A 19,412-nucleotide genomic window follows, 5' to 3' on the forward strand; every position below is an offset into this window, starting at 1 on the left:
AGAAATTTACTAGGGTAGCTAATTTGTTAAAAAGTCTTTCTCGGTACATGTTACAGAATTGGACAGCTGAATTTGAACAGACCCTTCGGGAATTCAGACTTCAGGTCAACTCCACGCGCTTGGACCTGTCCCTGATCAAAGGATTACCCAATTGGATCTCCTCAGCATTTTCCTTCGTTAAAGAATGGGTGGCATTGATATTATTTGGAGATACACTTTGCTGTGGATTAGTGTTGCTTCTTTGGTTGGTCTGTAAGCTTAAGGCCTAAACTAGGAGAGACAAGGTGGTTATTGCCCAGGCGCTTGCAGCACTAGAACATGGTGCTTCCCCTGATATATGGTTATCTATGCTTAAGCAATAGGTCACTGGCCATTCAGATCTTGCACCCCACGAGGCTAGTCTCATTGCACGGGATAGAGTGAGTGTGCTTCAGCAGCCTGAGAGAGTTGCACGGCTAAGCACTGCAGTAGAAGGGCTCTGCGGCATATATGAGCCTATTCTAGGGAGACATGTCATCTTTCATGAAGGTTCAGTGTCCTAGTTCCCTTCCCCCAGGAAAAACGACACGGGAGCAGGTCAGGGTTGCTCTGGGTAAAAGCCTGTGAGCCTAAGAGCTAATCCTGTACATGGCTCCTTTACCTGCACACTGGGGATTTGACCTCTATCTCCACTCTCATTAATATGGGTGGCCTATTGCTCTTATTCTCTTATTAAAAGAAAAGGGGGATCTGTGGGAAGCCGCCCTCACATTTGCCATTACAAGATGGCGCTGACAGCTGTGTTCTAAGTGGTAAACATAATCTGCACACGTGCAGGGGCAGTTTTCCCGCCATGTGTTCTGCCTTTCTCGTGATGACAACTGGGCCGATGGGCTGCAGCCAATCAGGGAGTAATACGTCCTAGGCGGAGGATAATTCTCCTTAAAAGGGACGGGGTTTTGCCATTCTTTTTCTCTCTCTTGCTTTCTTGTTCTTGTTCTTTCTCTTGCTTTCTTGTTCTTGTTCTTTTTCTTGCTTTCTTGCTCTTGCTCTCTTGCTCTCTTGCTCTCTGGCTCCTGAAGATGTAAGCAATAAAGCTTTTGCCGCAGAAAATTCCGGTTTGTTGCGTTCTTCCTGGCCGGTCGCGAGAACGCGTGTAAGAGTTGGGTGTGAGCATTTGTCTCTGTATTTTCCAGATTCTGGCAGAGACCTTCAGGAGCCAGCCATATCAGACTGATCAGCAAGAGGTTCCCAGCATGTGCAGTAGTGTCTGGGTTTTACAGCTACATATGGGATGGATCTCCAGGTAGGGAAGTCTCTGAATGGCCTTTCTTTTCGACTCTGCTCCATATTTTGTCCCCATAATTACACCTGTAATTATTCTGTTCCCTCTTCTAAGAAGCATCCACAATTTGGACTTCCTTCTTGACATTCATATGGTGTAAGAATTGTATCTTGGATATTTTGAACTTTTCAGCTAATATCCACTTATCAGTGAGTATACACCATGTGTGTTCTTTTGTGATTGGGTTACCTCACTCAGGGTGATATGTTCAAATTCCATCTATTTGTCTGCAAATTAAATGAAGTCCTTATTTTTAAGACCTGAGTAATACTCCTTTCCATAAATGTCCCTCATTTTCTGTATGCATTCCACTCTTGAGGGACAATTTGGTTGTTTCCAGCTTCTACCTATTATGAATATGTCTTCTATGAATGTGTTGGAACATGTACCACCCAAATACTCAAATGCTTGAACAAGCCTAAGGGGGCCAGAAAGTCAATGTTTGTATATGTTCAGCCAAGAACAGAACAATTTTAAGGCAAGGTCCTGTTGGAAAAATCTGTCACACTGGGTGTGGGCTATAAAATTCTCAGCTTCTTGGAAGGCAGTATCTGCTAGAACCCTTCAGATGAAGATGTATAACTCTCAACTCTGCTTGCACCATGCCTGCCTGGATGGTGTCATGCTCTCCTGCCTTGATGATATCTGACAGAACCTCTACACCTGTAAGTCAGCCCCAATTAAATGTTTGTTCTAAACTTGCCTTGGCCATGGTCTCTGTTCACAACAGTAAAACCCTAAACATAACATGTAACATATATGAATAGTAAATTCAGGGTAGCAGGAATATTTACTCGACAGCAATCTTATTTCTAACCTTTGACTCAGAGTCTTCCTTTCCATCTCTCCTATAGTCATCCTCACTCCATCCTCAGAGGACTGTTTGACTTGACAATGACAAAAGTGATGCAGCTCGGTATCCTGACATTTATACCTCTTATATTCTAAGAGCTTAAAACTTCTGGCAGACCACGTAAGCAAGTTAGCAAAACACCTTGAAACTCACTTAAAACTTAAGACTCTGTCTTTTTCCACTCTGTTGCAGAATCTTGTGTTGCCTGTGGTTTTGGTCCTGATGAGATGCTTCAAAGCCTTATTAAAAAGTCTGGATCCACATCAACCCCTACTATATCTAAGTTAAAAACGAAATTTGTGTTGCAGGAAGATAAATGACCCTCTTCATTTATAAAATCAGGAGTTCTGAATAGGAAGTATAGACTTAAGACTTTGAAAGGGCTTTATCTTTGCACAGAACATGGTGGAATTTTACAGGTCAAATTCATATTATACTTTATTCCCAGCTATTCCAAAGTTCAAGTCTTTTACAAAATAGAAAATGTATGTTTATCATGCATAATCACATTTTCCCTTTTTTATTGTTTTATGAAAGAAGAAATATGTCAATGAAAGTGTTCACTGTTTAGCACTGGCTGTCCTGGAACTCACTTTGTAGACCAGGCTGGCCTCGAACTCAGAAATCTGCCAGCCTACTGCCTTCTGAGTCCTGGGATTAAAGGCGTGCGCCACCACCGCCCAGCTAAAAAAAAAAAAAAAAAAGAAAGTGTTCACTGTTATCCATATTGACAAGACATGGGCTACTCTAGGTACATCCTAGTAAACTGTATATAATTCATGGATGTCCTGCAAAGCTGAAAAAGCAAAAAAGTCTTTAAGAAATCAACACAAAAACACACTGTTCAAAAGACTGCATCTAAGCAATTCTACAAGCAACACTTCTCTAAGTATTGTTAGTCCCAAGGGAGCTTTCTGCACCTCCATGTTTTCTGACTCACTCAGGGTGTGTTTGTAGCACCGTGTCTTGCACAGTAATAGACAGCAGAGTCCTCAGATGTCAGGCTCTTGAGCTGCATGTAGGCTGTGCTGGATGACTTGTCTACAGTTAATGTGGCCTTGCCCTTGAACTTCTGGTTGTAGCTAGTACCACCAGTGCTAGGATTAATCTCTCCAATCCACTCAAGGCTCTTTTCAGAACTTTGCTTCACCCAGTGCATGTAGTAGCCAGTGAATGAGTAACCAGAAGCCTTGCAGGATATCTTCACTGAAGCCCCAGGCTTCACCAGCTCAGGTCCAGACTGCTGCAGCTTGACCTCAGAGTGGACACCTGTGAAGAGAAAGACAGAGTGGACGTCAGAGACATCCCAGGACATTTCTTTTCTTCAGATTTGCAACTGGTGAGCCCCTTACCTGTAGTTACTGACAGGAGGAAGAGAAAGACCCAGCTCCATTCCATAGTTAGAGTCAGTGTCTTCAGGGGCTGTGGAGAGAACATTGGACATATGTGGTTTTCAGGGTGTTGAAATTCCTGTTTTTAACCATCATAGACTTAGGTAATTTGCATATTCAGGAGCAGGGTACTTTGTACATAAGAACCAATCCAAATGGAGAATAGCTGGAGAGGAAGGACTTAAAGGTACATAGGTCAAGCAGCAGGATGGTCTAGTCCAAATCCAAGAACTGTCTGAGGAAATGGATCTCATACATTTTCTGTGAGCCCTGCAATTCTGGTGTGCTTGTAACTACAGGTACGAATCTCTCAATCTATATTTGGCCCAATTCTGTTTCTCCACTCTGGGGCATTTTCACAGTTTGATTTACAGATAATGATTTGTGAAGATGAAGATGATGATGAAGATAATGCTGATGATAATGATGGATACCCATTAGTTAAGTGCAGTTTAAAAAGATTTAATGTCTTAGTTAGATCTTAGTTAGATGTTGATAAGGAAGAAGACAAATGAGAAAAGTAATGACATAGATGTGATGTGGAAAATTTTTAATCTTTACTTATTATTGTTATGAGCATACTCGTTAGTGTAGCATACTGACTTTGAAATTCTGTTTTAAATTGTCACCAAAAGAGTAAATAAAACTGTGCTGTGTCCCAGGTCCAAAAACCCCAATAATATAATCAAGGTACTCTATATTACTACAGAGACAACTGCACATCCTTGCTTATTGCTGCTCCATTTACAGCAGCTTGTAAGTAGAGTTCATCTAGATTTAACAAAAACAAACAAACAAAAAGGACAAAAGATACTGACAATGTTTGGGTATAGACTATGAAATATTCTTCATTGTTAAAACATGAACTATGAATTGTATGCCTATTTGGAAGAACCTAAGAAATATGTGCAATGAGTTCATTGAGGTCCTTAAAAATAAATGCTTCATGTTTTCATTGTAGTGGTTCCATGATTTGAATAATACTCTATGATCTATCCTACTTCTCCTCTGTCCCTCTGGTTTACCTTAGGACCTACCAATATGTCTAGCTCACAACATCCTTACCATGTCTTTTTTATTGGTTATTTTATTTATTTATATATCAAATGTTATCTCCTTTCTGTGCTTCTCCTCCACAAATCTGCTATCCCTTCCCACCTGTCCCTGCTTGTCTGAGGTTGCTCCCCAACCCACATGAACACTCCTGCCTCATTCCTATGCATTCTCCTATGCTGGGTCATTGAGCTTTCACAGGACCATGAGCCTCCCTTGCCATTGATAGCAGATAAGGTAATCCTCTGATACATATGCAGCTGGAGACATGAGTCCCTCCATATGTCCTCTTTGTTTGGTGGTTTAGTCCCTGGGAGCTCTGGGGATTCTGGTCTTATTAACAACATTTAATGATGGACACATGTCTAATAGTAGAAGCTCAAAAGAAAAGGAACTCTACAGTGGTTTTGGAGATATTTACTCTCATTTTCTACATTAATTTTGTTGACTTTTTTTGAATATTTTTGTGATTATAGAGTTGCATTTTGTGGGTTTCTGAGGTGTGTGTGTTTGTGTGTGTGTTGTGTGTGTTTCATCATTTTTTTAAAGAACATTTTATGGGTTTTTTTGGATCTATAGAGCAGATGGAAGAGTTTACATTTGAGTGAGTGGTGGATTTTCTGGCAGAAGTTTGGAAAGAATATCAGTGATCAGAAAACACTATATAAATTTTAATACTTATATTTTATTACTTTTATTTTTTTACAGCTCAGTCATTGTCCCCCTCCAGGTCCATCCTCTGACTGTTCCTCTTCTTATCCCACCCACCCCCTTCTTCTATAGGATGCCCCCCTTCAGAAGGTTTCCCCACGCTGTGGGGCTTCTTGCATCTCCAGATTTAGGAGCAACTTCTCCCACTGAGGCCAAAGCAGGCTGTCCTCTGAATATATGTGTCAGGATCCTTGGAACAGATTCTGTATGATACTGGGATGGTGGCTCAGTGTCTGAAAGATCTCAGAAGTCTAGGTTTATATATAATAACAAAAGAAGAAAATATACATCTTTGAAGTGTTTAACACAGAATTTTCACAGTGTTTAAATATGGAAATGTTACATGTCAATCACAGTAGGCATCTGTAAGTTAAGAAAGGGAACTACAGAGGATACAGAGTAACCCCATACCCACATCTCTCAGCTGGGGATTCTTTGCCCCATTGTGACCCCTGCTGTTCATGAACTCACCTGGAGGTAGATTTTCCATCATTTACACTGTAGTTACCTAGTGTGACTTCAACAATAACATAGCCTTGCAACTAATGTGCTGGCAGGGCTCAGATGCAGGGAGAATTGGCTCTCCTTTACAGGGAGATGATGACTGAAGTCTCAGACTCTGAATCTATGTTGTTAGTACATTATCATCAATTAAGTTCTCTAAGTCACCTGCTTTCCTATTAGCAGTAGAACCTAGCTCTAACAGTTCTCATTTGTAATAAGGTATAAACAGGAGAGATCATCTACTTGTGGAGAGGTTTGGGGCAACTGGCCCTGTTTGAATGATCTCCACAACTCTCTCCATGGCTGTTCTGTAACTTTGTGACATGGGACTGGTGTCAGGAACAGACAAAGCTCCTACTGTCCCTTCTGTGTCCCTGGGGCTTCAAGCCAAGCTCAACCTTAGAGGCTTCCTCTCATGATCCACTGGCCAACAGAAAGTCATTCCCACTCAGTCCAAACATATACAAGATGCAAGTCTAGATACTATAAGTCTATGTGTATTTATGTACGTGTGTGTGTCTGTGTGTCTGTGTGTGTGTGCATGTGTGTGTGTGTGTGTGTGTGTGTGTGTGTGTGTGTCTGTGTCTGTGTCTGTGTCTGTGTGTTTGTATATGAGTGTGTACCTATGTTTAGGTATATGTATGTGTGTGTATGAACATGCATATGCATGTGTGGTTTGTGTGTGTGTGTGTGTGTGTGTGTGTGTGTGTGTGTGTGTGTGTGTGTGTGTCTTTGTAAGTCAGGGGAGATAGAGATAGAATTATGGACAGTTTATGAATCTCTGTATAGAAGTAACAAGGGCATAGGTCCATCAACAAACTGTAAATTTCTACCTGGTCTTTATATATCATTTTTTGTTTCTAAGTATTTAGTTACAACTGTGCATGCTTCCATGACTTTGTCATTATACATGTGGTTACCTTATACTTTCTCTATTATTTTCTTTCCACAAAATTTATGTTCCAGTCCAGTGCCTGATAACATCCTCCCTTCTCAGGACACATATCATCCATTGTTTCCCTGCTTTCAGTCCTTATAGGATAGTGGTATTGCCCTTAAAGTCTGGCTTCTTTCATATGCATACTGCAAATTTCTAGGGACAAATGGTTTACATATGGATAGGCAAATTTTCTATTGTATATTCACCTATAACCCTTTATTCTGAGAAATAAACCTTTTTTTCTGTATGCAGACCCCTAAAAATTCTCCAAACAAGTAAAATGAGGATGTTTTTGTAGACAGAGGGATGGGATCCTAAAGGTTTGATGCAGATTGAGGACTTGTGGGATTAGATTTGGGAGCCAGTACAAAAATTCCTGTGAAGCCCATGTTAGACAGAATATTAGTCTCCTGAAGACTTTATTATACAATCTTTTGGTTTTTTGTTTCTTTGTTTTTTTGTTTTTTGAGACAGGGTTTCTCTGTATAGCCTTGGCTGTCCTGGAACTCACTCTGTAGAGCAGGCTGGCCTCCAACTCAGAAATTTGCCTGCCTCTGCCTCCCAAGTGCTGGGATTAAAGGCGTGTGCCACCACCGCCTTGCTTATTATACCATCTTTAAAACAATTGATTCAGACATCTATTTTTCTTTCCCTTTCCTTTCCTCTTTCCTTTCTTTTCCTGTCTCCCTTCCCTTCTCTTCCCCCTTCCCCCTTTTTCCCCTTCCTTTCCCCCTTTCCCCCTTCACCCCCTTCTCCTTCCCCCTTTCTCCCTCCCCTCTTTTTTCCTTTCCCCCTTCTCCCCCTGCCCCTTTTTCCACCTTTCCCCCTTTTCCCCCTTTTCCCCCTTCTTCCTCTTCCACTTACCCCTTTCCCTCCCCTTCCCTTCCCTTCCCTTCCCTACCCTTTCCTTCCCTTCCCTTCCTTTCCTCTTTCCTCCTGTCTTTCCCTTTTTTTCTATACCTGCATATAAGATGCAGCTTGTCAAACCAGGATTTAAACCCAAAATTCCTGTGGAGCCCATGTTAGCCATAATATGAGTCTCCTGTAAGATTTATTAGAGCAATATATATTTATACCATCTTTAAAGCAATTAATTTAAACTTCTACTAATACCTGCCTATACGAAGCAGAGAGTTTTTAATTGTTAAACTCTCTGCCTAGAGTAGCCATCCTGTTATACCATCTATCTTTTGTGCTCTCTACCAGGAGCCACAGGCATATATTTAATTAATACCTATTGTAATAGGCAATTATCACTGATCTCTCTACTTGGAGTCAGTGATTAATTTTCCTTATCTGCTCTTAACCACAGGTGAAATTTCCCAGAATTAAGTATCAAAAGTTTATAATTCAAGGGTTGAGGGGGCAGAGAAGTTTTATCTCAGGTAAATTGACTTCAAATCAAAATGTTGGGTGTCACGCCCACCTCATCCAGCAAGGTAGACACAAAACAGTTGGATTCTTCTCAACAGCTTTATTGCAGGAACGCCTCCATGCTGCTATGGGGACCCCGTGTACCCAGGGAGGACTGCTTATATACACCCCAGCACTGGGGAGGGCTATATGTCCTCCTGGAATTGGTCAGCCTGTCGACACTTCATTATCATGCACCCAATTGGGAGGGGTTGGCGCCAAGTGGTGACTAGCTCAGGCTTAGTAAGGTTGTTTATGGCCACAGTGTACCAGAAACCAGCACCATCTTTTAGGCTTCAGCTGCCTACAGTTGGGTACCATTTTTCTGTGGTAAATCTCCAGGCCAAATATGCCCCGGCAATGAAAACACAACTCAATTAGTATGAATACATGCTGTGTGCCTAGATTGGGCAGATCTACCGCTACTCTACCATCTTCTCCATCTATGAGACCCCTTAGAACTTGCAGATTCTCCAGTCCCTGTGCTTCTGCTCCACTTTTCTTTTTCCTCATCCTCCTCTGTGTCATCTCCCTCTTCCATTTTCTCCTTCTCCTCTGCCCAACTTCTACTCCACTTTCTCTTCTACCATTCCAATCATCAGATCTCCTTTATTTTACAAATTAAGGTGGAATGAGGGTTTACAGGTAATCACCTGAGTGCTGACTCATTCCTTACTCACAGCCACTCACAGGAGAATGGAATTAACATCAAATATAATTAGCCCCAGGGCTATTTACAACACGTGTGTGTTGACACTTTTGGAGACCAGAAGATGGCTTTGAATCCTTTAAAGATGGAATTTCAGGCATTTAGTTGTAAACTATCTGATGTGGGCACTGAGAACCAAACCCAGATCTTCTGGAAGAGCAGCAATTACTTTTAATTTCTGGGCCATTTCTCAAAACTAGAACTTGGCCTGTTGCCATATGTTCTAAGAGACAGAACTCAGATCCCATTTTTCTGATCAACTCCACAGTAATCATTGTCACAGATCAACAAAATGAGTGGCAGCAATAACTATCAGGGATGCCTATGTGTTACTAATTTCATTGTATCCTCTGAGAATGACATCTAAAATTACTTAATAAGTGGTAACATGCACGGCATGATAGTTCTCCCTGTAGAAGCTACGGATCATCAAACAAGTGGCCAGTTTCAGGTATGTGAAAGCTCAATTGGAGTAGTTGTTTTGGAGCAGTCTAAGAGACTCTTCCAAGAGCACAGTTGAAGCAAACTAGCATCCACACAACTTGACATCTTTCCTATTTGTCTTGGTAATTCTTGTCACTGATATTAAATTGAATACCATCAAGTAATCTTCAGAAATTATTCTTAGAAATAAATTTGTTTTATTGGCAAATGTGCTTTCCAATTGTGGACATCAAATATTTCTCTTGACCTGAAGTAATATTTAAATTATGGAGCAAGTGTTTACTTATGAAAATTCACATTTAAACAGCCATAATTTGTAATTCTAAATGTTTTATTCCTTCATTTTGTCAAATCATATCAGTTCCTGTATTTATCAATTTAATCCAACACACCCAACCCTAAACCCTAAAACTATTCTGTGATTGTGGGGTTTTTTTGTTTTTTTTTCCCCCCACACATTTCCAAGAGCCTAAGCAATTGTCTAGCTATCTATTCTGCCGAGTCCAGCCTCCACAAAAGTTGGGGGATGTCAAGGACTAGGAATATCTGGTAAAGAAATAAGAAAAGACAGTTTGCATTACAAGCTGACAGGCTGTTCTTGCAGTGAGTGCTCCTGAACTACAAACTCAGCATGCTCTCTACACTTCAATCAGCTCCAGACTTTTACTGAGGTTGGGTTACAAATTTTATATTGGGGAGGGTAAATGCTTCTTTATTTTCTTGTGCCAACATTCTCTTGTGATTCAGAGTGGTACAGGTTTATATCGGAGAAAAAGAACTATAAAATCTCAAACATAAAATTTTTGTAGTAAGTGTATTTTTTTTTTTATATCTTATGATCCCCAGTCTCCAGTGAGGTTGAGGGCAGCCATTATGTCAGTTACAATGTCAACCTCTTCCAGCCACTTGTAAGATAGTATGGTTCCATAAAAGGACAGACATGAGGTCATAAAGATAACCCTGCAGTCTTTGTAATTCTTCCTGGGCTAGACAAGTAAATCATCTATTTAATTCTCCTGGCTGTTCTAATTTTCTATATTTTATTTCTTCTTGTAGATACTTAATTATCTTTTCTTTGGGTATACAGTCCCATGTCAGTGTGTTCCAAAGTGATGTTAAAAAATATATCAAAGGCACATTTTTTTGCCAGTATTTTTTTTTAGAGGGCAAGCTACAGTTTTATTGGGTTTTTGTTGTTGTTGGTTTTTTTTTTTTTTTTTTTTTTTTTTTTTTTTTTTTTGCTTACCAGCTGATACACTACTGATTTGGGGGAAAGGCTTTATCTTTGTGTTTTTTGGAAAAGGAGATTAAGATATTTACACTTTTTAGAGTTATGTGGATCAGATTTGCTAGAGGGAGACCCCCTGAAGATTCCAGAGAATCAAACAAAAAGGTTATCTTGATGATGCTAAAATTTTGTTTTGAGATTCACATATTACAAATTCTGGTGAGTTTCATCGTCAGACATGCAAAACTGACCTGCCTAAACTGATGTCTTGTTTTTTCATCCAGATCCAGTTAGGACACAGACATCAGAGACTAATACAACCATTGGTATGGCCTTCTTAAGGCCAACCAACTCTCCATTTTCCTACCCTTTTCCCTCCCTTTATAATATCTCAATGGCCATATTCAGCTCGAAGAAGTTATGAAGAGTTGTAGTCCCAGTTCCCTAGGCTTTGGGAATGGGGGTGGCTATTATAGGTTGTCTTTGATACTAAAAAAATTAAAATATAGGGCTTAGGCCCAGTTCTTCTATTGCTGCTATTATAAACAGATCTGACATGTTTAAGCCTGTGAGTTAAGGGCCAAATAGGAAATTCATGGCTCTGAGTTTACTGTTAGGGTGTTATCAGTTATTTTAATTAGGAATGGCTGAGAGTAGTTAACAGAGAACATTCTCAATTTCTTCACATAGTTGGTTTTCAAAACCATCAGAGGTCCACAGAAAGTGACAGGTAATGATTATTTATTATTTATTCACTTGTTGTTGAGACTAGTCTGCTCCTGACAGCTTTCCCTGTGTTGGATTCAAAGAAGAAACTGAACAACTTTGAGTTACTCCAGTTTTGGTGAAACAGCCACTAGGCAAGAATTGCCTCATTTCATCTACAGACACAATACTGTCCAAAGAAAGGACACAATTACAGGGTAGAACAGTTTGATTCTGCCGAGACAGTGTAGGCTAGTCCTTAATGTACTTGTTTCTCTAAATCTGTCAGATGACCCTGGCCAGTAGGCTGAAGACTGATGCTCTAACCTGTTGAAATAAGGGACTTTCCAGGTGATCAGCAGTCTCTATGGATTGGCTAAGTTTTGGAAGCTGTTTTAAGCTTCCTATATATTTTCAATTAATATCAGTCATTCTTGGATTTCAGATGGGGTTGAAAAACTACATAGTTTCCTAGCCAACTCATGCTTTTTATTTGAAGAGGAACAGCTTTGAGAGGATGGTTTTCAGATGGTATTCAATCTAAAGCCAATACATAGCCAGATGTAGAATTGTAAGTCTTTTAAGTAAGGATAGATGACATAGTTTCTGTTTAATTAACAAACATGATGGACTGGGTGTTAGGTCACTTGTACTTTATACATTACAAGATAATAATAGTTATGTTCAATTATATCTGAGATAAAATAGTCTTTTAATTGGACAGAAAGGGGGAAATTTTATGGATAGACCTGGGGCTAATTATATTTGATGTTAATTCTGATCTCCTGTGAGTGGTTGCGAACAAGGAATGAGTCAGCACTCAGGTGATTTCCTGTAAACCCGATTCTCCCCTTAATTTGTAAAATAAAGGAGAGCTGATGATTGGAATGAAAAACAGTAAGGTGGAGTAGAAGGTGGGGAGAAGAGAAGGAGAAAATTGAAGAGGGAGAGGAGGAGGAGGAGGAGGAGGAGGAGGAGGAGGAGGAGGAGGAGGAGGAGGAAAAAGAAAAGTGGAGCAGAAGCACATGGCCTGAGAAACCGCACGTTCTAAGGTGTCTCTCAGGTGGAGAAGATTGTAGTGTAGTGGTAGATCTATCCACTATAGGCACACAGTATGTATTCATATTACTAGGTTGTGTTTTCTTTCCCAGGTCATATTTGGATTGGAGATTTGCCACAACACATATGTCATTTAATTACCAAGAAAACTACAAAAATACACAAAAATTAAAATTAAAATAAATATATTTTAAAAACCCTCTGAATTCCTCTAATATTCACATAAAAGCCAATTAAGCCAGAAACTTTCTGCATTCTCAGTCTCAGAAAAGGAGTGGCAGAATGGTCCCTTAAGCTTTTTCCTCAGGAAATGTAGTCAAACTGATGAGCTACAGGCTCAGCGAGAAAATATTTCTTATAATACACAGGGGAGAGCAATAAAAGTGACACCTAAAATCAACCACTTGTTACCACATGTATGAACAAAGCTTGCATAACCACTAATTAAAAATAATGGACTACCTCATTCTATAATACATGTTTGCTTGTTCCCTTCAAATCTGTCATAATCTCTACATCCTATCCAGTTTGTGCCTATATATGGTTCTATAATACTGGCCATATAATTTTAACTTTTATAATTGTAGAATTGCTTTTGTATAACTAGCTTTTATTACAAACATTTATTGCCATGGAGAAAAAAAATCCACTTTAAAATTCTAGTGGACCAACTTAGTTCCCTTTCGCTCTCCATTGGTTTGTAGACTTACTGGTTTCTAGCCACTAATTGCTACCTTGGATTTCTCATGCAGTTACAAAATGCTATAAACTTAGTTATGGATTCTGTAAAGGCTTTCTGTGCTGTGCATGTAAGATTGCCCATTCATATTGCTTTCCACTGTTTCTAGCTGTTGCCTAGAAGCTCAATTCCATGTTCTATTGCATTGAGTCTGTTTTATTTTTTTCTGATTTTTATTGGTTATTTTATTTACTTACATTTCAAGTGTTGTCCCTCCTCCCCAGTTTCCACTCTACAAGCCACCTATCCCTTCCTCCCTCTCCTTCCCTCTATGATGGTGCTCCCTCATGTGCCCACCCACACGTGCCTCAATACCCTAGCATTCCCATATCCTGGGTCATCCAACCCCCACAGGACCAAGAGGCTCCCCTCCCAGTGATGCCAGATAATGCAGTCCTCTGGTACATATCCAGCTGTAGCCATGTGTACCGCCAGTGTACTCTTTGGATGGTGGTTTAGTCTCTTGGGAGCTCTTAGGGGTCTGGTTGGTTGACCCGGTTGTTCTTCCTATGAGGTTGCAAGCCCCTTCACCTCCTACAGTCCTTGCCCTACCTTCTCCATTCGGGTCTCTGCACTCCCTCCAATGTTTGACTGTGTACATTCCAATCTAAATTAGTCCAGATCTGGCAGAGTCTCTCAGGAGACAGCTATAGCAAACTCCTGTCAGTAAGCACTTCTTTGCATCAACAATAGTGTTTGGGTTTGGTGCCAAAAGATGGGATGGATCCCTAGGTGGGACAATCTCTGGATGGTCTTTCCTTCAGTTTCTGTTCCATTCTTTATCCATGCATTTCCTTTGGTCAGGAGGAATTCTAGATTAATATTTTTGAGGTGAGTGGGAACATCCCACAGACATTTACAAGGACCAGGTAGAAGTCAGAATGCTTGTGACTTCATAGATGATTACTAAAAATGTTACTTCTACTCTATTGGATAAGGAAGTCACTAATCTAGTCTGCAAGCAATTTGCAATCTAGTGGCCATCTGGGGACAGAAAAAACATGAAAAGTTTTGGAAACTACAAAATATGTTAAATGAAAATTCAGAAAAAAAAAAAAAAAAACAATAGTGCCCAGGAGTCTATGAGGGTGACTCTAGCCAATACTCCTAGTGGTAGGGGATATGGAGCCTGAAGTAGCCACATTCCATAGCCAGGAAGGACTCCTAGTGGGAGGAAAAGGACACCAACCCAACCACAATACCTTTGACCCAAATTTGTCCTGCTTACAAAAAAACAAAAACAAAAACAAAAACAAACAAAAAAAAATACAGGGACAAAGTTGGAGCAGAGACTGAGGGAATTGCAAACCAAAGACTGACAAAACTTGAGACTCATCACATACACAAAAGCCAATCCCTGATACTATTAATGATCTTTTTATTATTATTTTATTATTATTGCAGACAGGAGCCTATCATAACTCCTCTCTGAAAGACTATACCCAGCAGGTGATTGAAAAAGATGCAGAGACCCATAGCCAATCATTAAATCATGCTTGGTGATTTTTGTGGGAGAGTTGGGGCAAATATTGAGTAGCTCCCAAGAAGATCAATAGAGTCAACTAATCTGGACCCTTGAGAACTCCCAGAGAGTGAATCACCAAAGAGCAAGCATGGCCTGTACCTAGGCTTCTGTACATATGTAGTAGAAGTGCAGCTTGGTCTTCATGTGGGTACCCCCACAACAGGAGCAGGGGCTGTACCAGATTCTGTCACCTGCCTGTGAGTCCTGTACCCCTAACTGGCCTACTTAGGAAGGTCTTAGTGGGAGAAGATGTACCTAGTCCTGCAGACCCTTGATGTACCTGGGTATGTTAGTAGAGGGAGGACCTCCCCACTTCTTAGAGGAGAAGGGGTGAGGAGGATGTGAGGTCGATAATGGGAAGAAGAAGGGAGACTTGTGATCAGGATATGAAGTGAATAAATAAATTATTAAAACAGACAATCAAACAAAGCAAAAAAGCAGTGCCCAGAATGGGTAACCTTGAAACTTTTCTTAAATAAACACAAGGTCCATATACTTTGGTCCTCTGCTACTACATAATCTTCATGAATTCCTTTCAATGTTTATCAGTCACATTATAAAATAGAATGTGAACTTTCCCCATTATTTCTCATTTTTATTTATTTTAAATAATAGCATTCATACATGAATCATATTTTAGCAATTAAAAAAACCACATATACCAGAAACAATAGATTAATTTACCATGAAAGATTAGTCCCTTTATAAGTACTGAATACTTAAATAAAAAAATAACTACTCTGTGTGTGTGTGTGTTTGTGCGCATGTGTAGTTGTGTGTGTGTCTCCCATTTGCAAATCCAAATAGGTCCTGGGCGAGTGCGTGCATATGCCCCACCAGAAGCCAAAGCACTAAAACTGCATGGTATTGGTACAGACACAGACAGGTCGATTAATGAAATATAGTCAAAGACCCAGAAATAAACCTTCACACCTATGGAAACTTGTTCTTTGATAAAGACGCTAAAACCATACAGTGGAAAGAAAAAAGGATATTCAACAAATAGTGCTTGTCTAATTAACTGTCTGCATGTAGAAGAATGCAACTGATCTATATTTATCATCTTTCACAAAGCTCAGTTCCAAGTAAGTCAAGGACCTCGACATAAAACCCATAAAACCAGATACACTGACTCTAATTGAAGAAAAATTGGGTTATTGCCTTGAACATATGGGCACAGGAGAAAATACCTTGAACAACAAAAAAAGAAAGAAAGAAAGAAAGAAAGAAAGAAAGAAAGAAAGAAAGAAAGAAAGAAAGAAAGAAAGAAAGAAAGAAAGAAGGAAGGAAGGAAGGAAGGAAGGAAGGAAGGAAGGAAGGAAGGAAGGAAGGAAGGAAAGAAAGAAAGAAAGAAAGAAAGAAAGAAAGAAAGAAAGAAAGAAAGAAAGGAAGGAAGGAAGGAAGGAAGGAAGGAAGGAAGGAAGGAAGGAAGGAAGGAAGGAAGGAAGGAAGGAAGGAAGGAAGAAAAGAAAAGAAAAGAAAAGAAAAGAAAAGAAAAGAAAAGAAAAGAAAAGAAAAGAAAAGAAAAGAAAAGAAAAGAAAAAACAATGGCTCAGAGTCTAAAATCAATAATTGGTAAAAGCAACCTCAGGAAACTAAAATGATTATTTGAGACAAAGGTCACTTGTCAATAAGACAAAACAGCAACGTACATATTGGGAAAATATCTGCATTACCTTTATTTCTTATAGAGAGCTAATGTGCAAAAAATAAAGAACTCAAGAAGTTAAACTTCAAAAAAATCTGAATGACCCAATTTAAAAATGGGGTACAGAGTTAAGCAGAGAATGATCACCAGAGGAATCTTGAATGAGTGGGAAGCAGTTAAAGAAATATACAACATGCTGAGTCATAAGGAAATTCAAATCAATGTGACCCTGAGATTACACCTTACACCAGTTAGAATGGGCAAGATAAAAAACACAAGTGATAGCACATGCTGGAGAGGATGTGGAGAAAGGGGAACACTTCTCAATTGCCAGAGGGACTGTAAACTGGTACACCACTCTGGAAAACAATCTTGTGCTTCCTCAGAAAACTGGAAATAGTTCTACCTGAAGACCCAGCTATACCACTCCGGAGCATATACTCAAGTGATGTTCCACCATACCACAAGTAAACATGCTCTACTCTGTTCTTAGCAGCCTTATACATAATAGCTGGAAACTGGAAACAAACCAGATGTCCTTGAACCAAAGAATGGTTTCAGAAAGTGTGGTTCATGATTACAATGGAATAATATTTAGCTAGTAAAACTGAGAGAACATCATGAAATTTGGAGGAAAATGGATGGAACTTGAGAATATCATCCTGAGTGAGGTAACCCAGACCCAGAAAAGCATGTATGGTGTTACTCTCCTGTAAGTGGACAGTTCAGTGGTTAAAAGCACTGACTGGTCTCCCAAAGGTCCTGAATTCAATTCCCAGCAACCACATGGTGGCTCACAACCATCTGCAATGTGACCTGATTGACCACTTCTGGTATGTCTGAAGACAGCTACAGTGTATTCATATACATAAAATAAATAAATCTTTTAAAAAAATGAGTGGGCATAAGCATAAAGTGCATGATAACCATATTACAATCCACAGACCCAGGGAAATGGTTAATAAGGAGAGTCCAAGGGAAGATACAGGAATCTCACTCAGAATGGGAATCAAAATAGTAATTAAAAGTGAGTGGAGAGAGAAACTGAATGGAAGATATGGTGAAGAAGGAAAACTGGGGATCGGGAACTGAAAAAGAAGAAAAAAGTGTTTTTAAAAAATACATTCCAGTCATATTTTCCCCAGTATCATCTCAAGATCTTTCTCTTCTCACTACACACTGAACCCCAAAACATTTACTTCTCTCTTGGTTTTAATTCACTTTATATGCTGTTAATATCGCTATCACCCCTGTCAGTTTCCCTCCCCCACAAGCCATCCCCCACCCCCCTGACTTTCTCCTGTTAGCGTGTATCCTCCTTACCCAGTATCCTCCACTATGGGACATTGAATCCCTGCAAAGCTAGGCATCTCTTCTACCACTGAGGCAGATAAGACAATTGAGTTTGGTTAATGGATCACAGAGTCAGGCAACAGCTTTAGGGCATGGGGACAACACTGAAGTATAGTTAACATAGTCAGTGAGATAACATTATAGAAGATTGACTTTTCATTTGCAAGTGGATCCAATTTACAGATACCTTCTGGAATGGGAATGAGAACCCATGTTCAATAACACATCTCAGAATGGAAACCTCACCTGGCATGAAACTATGAAGCTTTTGCTTGCTTCCAGATTATACTGACTTCATATGCTTATCAGTCCTGTGGTGACTGTAAAGGCTTGTATCTTTGGAGTCATCCATCACCTCTGGCTCTCACAATATTAATATCTTATCTGCATTGGTTGCTGAGTCCTGAGGAGGTTTATTGATGTAGGACTGAGTGAAACAATATCTCTCACTCTCTACATATTATTCATTTTGGGCTCTTTGAGTTAGCTCACACTTACTACAAGAAGTTTCCCTCATCATGATAGTTACAAATTTAAGTTTATACATGGTTACATCGTTATGATTCATTGTATTGTATGTTCCTTTATCAGAAAAAGAGTATGTAGGTTTTCCTATGGCTATGTCCTATTCAATCTCAGGTTCTTTGCAAACCTAGAAATTCCAGGGATGGGTTTCATCTCAGGGATCGAGTTTGTGATCCAAGCAAATAATATTTGATTATATCCACAAAATGTGCCACTATTGAAGCCACATTTAACAAGACAGGCAAATCACAGAGTTTGTAGCTAGGTGAAATATAATCTTTCTCTTCTGATAGCGTGCAAAGTAACAAAATTATTGAAGTGGTCCTTGGATACTGTGAGCCAGGTCTTCAGAGAAGTCTGTGAGTACAGGAAAATATCACAAGAAATCCTTTTTTTAAATCTTGTTTGGTTGTTGTTGTTGTGTGTAGTTGTTGTTTTCTTTGTCTATATGCCAGCCCTGTATGATTCTCTCCTAGGTCTCTGGTCATCCTGTGGTTTCTGGCTTTCCGGGCAATGTCATGGGTAGAGTCCCTCTCATGTCATGGGTCTCATTGGTTGTTGACAACCACAATCTCTACTCCAGCTTTACCCCAGGACATTTCACAGGCAGGAGGATGTGTAGGCCAAAGATTTTGTAGATGTGTTGTTATTCTAGTCCCTTCACTGGAAGTGTTGCCCAATTACAGTAGATGGCAAGTTCAGGCTTCATATCCCCTATTACCTAGAGTCTTAATTAGGGTCAACCTTGGGAATTTCCATTGCACTGTTCCTAGCATAACCCAGAAATGTCACTCAATTCCAGTTGTTTCATCCAGTACTTTCTGCCTCCATATTTCTAAGCATTTGATCCCTCCTGTTCTCATCTACAACAATAATATCTATTCTATTTATCTTCACAAGGAGATTCAAGTGTCTCTTCTTGAGTCATCCTTGTTACGTATGCTATCTAGATACATGGATTGTAGCATGATTATCCTTTACTTGACAGCTAATGTCTACTCAAGTATCAGACTTATATAGTCATTATAGAAGAAAACATGGAAATTAGGTGATACATCAACCAAGATATATTGAGGTCATCCGATGCATAATGACTCTTTACACAAAACAGAGAAATGCTTACATAAAAAATGGCAGGAACCAGGCAGTGGTTACAACTGAGATAAAAGCAGCCCTAATTAAAGTCAGCTATTCTTAGGAGCCAGGTGGAAGGGCTTCACACTCTAGCCACAATTCCAGTCTATGATATAACCCACCACCAGGGGTCCCTTAGTAATCACCTAATTAT

The 19,412-nt window shown here is 39.7% G+C and overlaps 1 gene segment (V, D, J or C) and 1 further gene; both read right to left on the minus strand.

The window, feature by feature from the left end:
• Positions 1-19,412, minus strand: part of Igh (immunoglobulin heavy chain complex) — a 2,751,187-nt gene that overhangs the window by 1,684,041 nt on the left and 1,047,734 nt on the right.
• Ighv1-43 (immunoglobulin heavy variable V1-43) lies at positions 3,142-3,435 on the minus strand. The segment is given in 1 exon segment: positions 3,142-3,435. A coding segment is annotated over 1 exon segment (294 nt).

The sequence above is a fragment of the Mus musculus genome, chromosome 12 (assembly GCF_000001635.26).
Source record: "Mus musculus strain C57BL/6J chromosome 12, GRCm38.p6 C57BL/6J".
Classification (NCBI taxonomy): Eukaryota; Metazoa; Chordata; class Mammalia; order Rodentia; family Muridae; genus Mus; species Mus musculus.